Consider the following 6,000-nt stretch of genomic DNA (forward strand, 5'->3'; position numbering starts at 1 on the left):
CTGTTTTATTTAAATATATTTGGTTTGCTATAATACATGGGTTGAACATTAATTTTAAAATCTAATTAGGTTTTCTCACTAACCTAATACATTTTCCTAAAGAGAGAATTTATTTTGATTGGATTTTTTTTTTTTTTTTTAAACAAGCTAGTTTCTCCCTAGAATCTAATAATTCTTATATAATACATTGATTTCCATGGGAAAAGTGCTAAAAAGAATCTGGACGAAATGCTACATACTGAAATCTTTTTCTAAATCAATTCATTTAAGAAACAGGTGCCTAGGGGCGCCTGGGTGGCTCAGTGGGTTAAAGCCCCTGCCTTCGGCTCAGGTCATGATCCCGGGGTCCTGGGATTGAGCCCCGCATTGGGCTTTCTGCTCCACGGGGAGTCTGCTTCCCCCTCTTCCTTTCTCTCTGCCTACATGTGATATCTCTCTCTCTCTCTCTCTCTCTGTCAAATAAATAAATCTTAAAAAAAAGAAAAGAGAAACAGGTACCTGTTGGCTTGGTTCAGATAAATGTCTGCCTTCAGGGGCGCCTGGGTGGCTCAGTGGGTTGAAGCCTCTGCCTTCGGCTCGGGTCATGACCCCAGGGTCCTGGGATCGAGCCCCGCATCGGGCTCTCTGCTTGGCGGGGAGCCTGCTTCCCTTCCTCTCTCTCTGCCTGCCTCTCTGGCTGCTTGTGATCTCTGTCAAATGAATAAATAAAATCTTTTAAAAAAATAAAAGTCTGCCTTCAGCCCAGGTCATGATCCGGGACGAGTCGCACATCAGGCTCCCTGCTCATGCCCTGGCTTTCTCTCTCTCTTTCAGATACATTAATAACATCTTCAAAAAAAAAAAAAAAAAACCCAGGACATATAACTTCTTAGGACCTCTTGTCATATAAAGAGAAATAAAAGATCATAAGTTTTTTACCTTTTTAAAAAAGTAATACTTCTGCTTAAAAATACATACTTGTTCAGTCGTATTTTTAAGAACTAACTACATTATTTAACCAATACCATATTTATGACATTTGGATTGTTTCTAGTTTTATAACTGTCATAAGCAGTGCTGTATATAAATGTCTTTGCATAACCATCTGTTTTTGTGGGATGAATTCTTAGGTGTGGAATTGCTGATGCAAAGTATATGAGCATGTTACATGTTGATAGATACTGCCAGGTTGCACTCAAAGAATCTGTACACGTTTGCACGTCTACCAGTGTATAAGAATGCTTGTGTTGTCATGATCTCATCAGTACCAGTTACTGTTACTTAGAAAATTTTTGCCAGTCTGGGCACCTGGGTGGCTCAGTCGGTTAAGCCTCTGTCTTCAGCTCAGGCCATGATCCCAGGGTCCGGGGATCGAGCCCCATGTAGGGCTCCCTACTTAGCGGGGAACTTGTCTCTCTTTTCCCTCTGTCCCTCCCCTGATTGTGCTCTTTCTCTCCCTCTCTCTCTCTCAAATAAAATGCGTAAAATACTTAAGAAAAGTTTTTTTGCCAGTCTGTGTAGAAAGATAATGATATGATTCTTTTCATTTGCATTTTAAAAACTATTAGTGAGATTTTGAACAATTTAAATGTATTAGCCATCACATATCTGATTGCTTATTCATGTCTTTTGCTCCATTTTCTATTGAATTTTTATCCAAGAGACTTGAGCTAGAAAATTCTGTCTTCATCAACTTTAAGAGCTTAATAGTTCACTAGCGATGCTTTCCTGCTGTGTTTAGAGCCCCTCTGCTGTTTGCATTTCTAATAGTGTAGAAGTAGTGGTTTATTTATTCATTGAACAATTGTGAGAGTAGAAGTTTGGAGAGATTGACTAGAATGAACTGCCTTTGCAAACAATTTTTGTTTAAAGGATTTGAACATTAAAATCCGATTATTCTTCTAAATCACTGAAATTTAGGAGTGCTTTTTTAAGATACCAGAAAATAGGATTTACTAAGGAGATTATTTGTTTTTCAGATTCGACCTCACATTACTACTTTGCGCAAATACACATATGGGAAGCATATACTGGCCAAGTTGGAAAAGTACTATTTGAAAAATAGCCCAGATCTAGGGCCTATTGGAGGACCACCAAATGGAATGCTGTGAAGGGAAAAGAGAAAGAAGATGATGTAACCATGTGAAAAGAACGTTTCTTTTGTGAATTATCAAAACACAACTCAACTATGAATCTTCAAAATTTTTTTTAAAGCAAAACTATTTATTGACTTTATTCATCCATTTGTAAATTTTTTAAGGTTCTTGTGTATATTTGGGGGGTGGGGGTGGTGAATTATAAATTATATTCAGCCCTGAGTGGAGACCTATCAGATTGGATTGCTGGCAAAGCACAGAATGCCTGTATATGATGTAACTATCAAAAAAAAAGCTGTCACATATTTTGTAAATTTTTACCTTGTAAAGTCACAAAAATAGTTTTTAAAGGAAAAAGTACAGTATTCTTTTAATAAACTGGCTTGCAGTCTGGTAGGTCTGTGGACCCCATAGCACAACAGGTTTATAGAGATGTATATAGAAATATAGTCCTTAATTTTTTTTTGTCCTTCGTGTGAAGCCTTTTATAACCGATTAACAATCAACTGCATAAATATTATTAATATTTTAAAAAAAAGTTAAGTTGTATTTTGGTAATTCACAAACTATCATGCAAATAAAAACCGGCAAGTAAGATAAGAATTAAATGATTTGAGATGAAAAGAACTTAATATTATTTACAGGATGTGATTTTAATACAAATACTGCCCTAAAACGTCTCTGGCAATGTACAGATGTATTGTATATACTCACATATGTAATTGTTGTAAGAGGTAGAAAAAAAACAAAATCATGGTGACACTTCCATTCAGTTAAATGCACTAATTGAAAAGTTAAGCCCCTTTTTAACTTTTCAGTTTGGTTTGCAATCTGAGAAAGAGTGGAAATTTGTATATTGTTTTTCTTATAGAATACAAGGACATGTTGAGGAAGTGTTGAGCTTTATTTTGCTTTTTCATAGTAGATTTTGAGAAGGTAGGAACCAGATAGAGGTGAAAGGGGCCACTGAAAAGTGAATTCGATAGCTCAACATTTAAGCATGACTACATATTCAGATAGCTTTTTTTGCTTCCTATAAATATATGCATTGTGTGTGTAGTAATAGATGTAAGTTTACACTTTGAAAGCAAATCTTGTTTCAATGTTTATTATAAAAGCCTTGCTAATTTAGTAGTGATGCTTTCCTTGGTTGTACAGGTGTACATTTGTAAACCTTCATGCTGTAAATGGAATTCGTTTTCTCTCTTTGGGAAACCTTTGCATTTTAGTGTACATTTATGTCCCTGCCCTCTTTGACCTGGCATATAGTGTTGTATAATGTAAATTTATTTCTCCAAATTGAGAGTGATTTTTTAAAAATTTTTTATCTTTATATGGTTTCAGAAATATGAACCAGCTTTCTTTTTATTATTGTGGGAAACATTTTCTTTTATAACATAGTTGTTGACTCTGTTAATATGGACATACTAGGATTTGGATCACTTTCAAGAAGTCAGGGTATTGTGCATAATAGAAAGTATTGGACTGAGATATTTGGTTACCATGGAGGCCAATGCTTTTCCCATCTTTATTAAATGTGATGTGATTTTTTTTCTTTGTACAGAAGAGTACTGTATTTTTGAATAGCCTATTCCCAAGTAAGAGCAAATCTGTATGATAACATTTTTTTCTCTGGACATAAGACATAACAGTAACATGATGTACATTTACAAGCGGCCTTATGTACATTTCCCAACAATCTTTTTAAGGCAAAATTGTGACCATATGTGTATAATTAAAATCGTTTTTAATCCTTTGCCTATGAAAATATTTTGGAAAAAAAAACTTGCTTTGTATATTCAGTTTCTGAAAGATAAAAGAAAGTGCTTTGTATTTTGTTGAAGTCAGTATTTTGTATAAAACCATTTATGTTGACCCACTTCTGTTTAGTGCTGAAAACTAATGAACCATGCTATCTCTTTCGATTGAACATGTAAGGGATTTTTTATTAGAAGTCTGCAGAAGAAAAGCATTCTTCTGAGCACAATATTGAATAAAAAGGTTTTATCACTTAGCTGTTCATATCATGAGCCTAAAAATAATGGCATAAAGTTTGGGGTGCCAGGCATACTTTTTCATGTATGATGTTGAGTTATTCTAATTTTCTAACCCAACATTCCGTGTTGAGTCCATTAAATCCAGCCACTTGTCACTGTCCCCTCTCTTAGTCATACTGGTTCATAGCGTGTCCCGGTCACAGTGGCAGTGCTTTCCCCCCACATGTAAAGCTGCTCTCTCCCACCCCATCCTACTTTGTTTTGCTAGCCGCAGAGTGTCTTGGCCCCGTGTTGAAATTTGTTCCCAGTATCAACTCATGATTGTGAGCTGATACCCAAGTTGTTCTTGCTGGAGATTGGTAAGTGACTTTGCTGGATTTGCATAGTTGAATTCCTGGTTTTCCTTTTTCCTACCCTCTATTGGCACGGGCAGTTACCGCTGCAAATTTAGAAAGCCCTAGGGGATGGCTGGGAGATGGAACCTTCTTAGGGTTTTGATGTTTCCGTGTATCCCAGTGTTGACACCCCAAACTTCCCAATACTTTGGGGCCTATTCTAGAAGAGTGTCTATTACTGTAGAAATTTTATGGTCTGCCATTTTGGTGCCCACCTCTCTGATTCCATTGTAAGTTGGCTTGGAGTTTGCTAAAATCGGAACATCACATTTCAGAATAAAGAAACTTTAATTGGGCAGAATCACTTAGACTTTACTCTTGAGTGTCTCCTTTTGATATGGATTGTTTCTGGACCAGTTTGTCTAAGTCCTGGCTCTTCTTGGTTCATATGAAATAATGTTATCTTCACTTTGTATATTATGTATAAATTAGAAAATGAAAAATGTGTGAATAACATTGTATGAAATAAACCTGGTCTTGTGTTTTTCTCTAGATAAAACACCCTTCTGTACCTCAATTATAATTGAGATTGCCCATTCAAGTTTACTCTGATTTAAGGAAAGGCAAGTATTTTTATCACATGGATGCAAATCTGGGGCTACTGATTACTCTGATGGTATTTCTATCTTTTGATTAGTATTTAGGATCTCTTGTCTAATTACATAGAGTGATTACACACTTCATAGGATGAAACTTTTTAGCCTGTTTCCTTGATAAAATGATACTCAAGGTTGTTTTGAGGATTAAATTAAATCACTTACCTTTACCTATAGGTGTTTGTTTCCTTTCCACACGAACTTCCAGAGACTGTTGTCTAAAGGAGAAAACAGTTTGGGTTCAGGCTTGGATTTGAAGTTTACCTTGCGACTTACTTTGTGACCTTGGGTGTGTTAACTCAGCCTCAGTGTCACCCCCGGTACCATGGATGAGTACTATTTAGGTCATTGATTTTAAGAGTTGAGAGTATCTTAAAAAGATATGTAGAACATAGAATGCTAATATATAATATATAGAATGCTAACACTATTTCCGTTTTCCTCTCCCTTCTATAGCTATTCAGTTTTAGGTTTTTTAAAGATTTCATTTGACAGAGATCAAGTAGGCAGAGCGAGCAGGGGAAGCAGACCCCCTGCTGAGCAGAGACCACCCCCCCCCTCCCCGCCCATGTGCGGGGCTTGATCCCAGGACAGGCAGAGGCTTAACCCACTGAGCCACCCAGGTGCCCTGCTATTCGTTTTGTTTTAAACCATACAGATAATTTGATATAATCCAAAGTAGAGATCGACATAAAACTACAAGCATTTGGGGCGCCTGGGTGGCTCAGTGGTTTAGGCCTCTTCCTTTGGCTCCGGTCGTGATCTCAGGGTCCTGGGATTGAGCCCCACGTGGGGCGCTCTGCTCAGCGGGGAGCCTGCTTCCCCCCCCACCCCACCCCCGCCTCTCCGCCTACTTGTGATCTCTCGCTATCAAATAAATAAAAATCTTAAAAAAAAACAGTATGTGCATTTTCGTCATACACATTTTTAATTTTAT

At 37.0% G+C, this 6,000-nt stretch overlaps 1 protein-coding gene across 9 annotated transcripts in view; it reads left to right on the forward strand.

The window, feature by feature from the left end:
• The window catches only part of PUM2 (pumilio RNA binding family member 2), a 103,772-nt gene extending 98,539 nt beyond the window's left edge, over nucleotides 1-5,233 (forward strand). For all 9 annotated transcript variants that reach the window (XM_032353213.1, XM_032353214.1, XM_032353212.1 and 6 more), the window contains one exon: nucleotides 1,959-5,233. In XM_032353213.1, the coding sequence (XP_032209104.1) occupies nucleotides 1,959-2,090 (132 nt within the window). In that variant the 3' untranslated portion in view covers nucleotides 2,091-5,233. The remainder of the gene's footprint in view (nucleotides 1-1,958) is intronic.
• The last annotated feature ends 767 nt before the right edge of the window (nucleotides 5,234-6,000 follow it).

Source organism: Mustela erminea, chromosome 7 (genome assembly GCF_009829155.1).
Source record: "Mustela erminea isolate mMusErm1 chromosome 7, mMusErm1.Pri, whole genome shotgun sequence".
Classification (NCBI taxonomy): domain Eukaryota; kingdom Metazoa; phylum Chordata; class Mammalia; order Carnivora; family Mustelidae; genus Mustela; species Mustela erminea.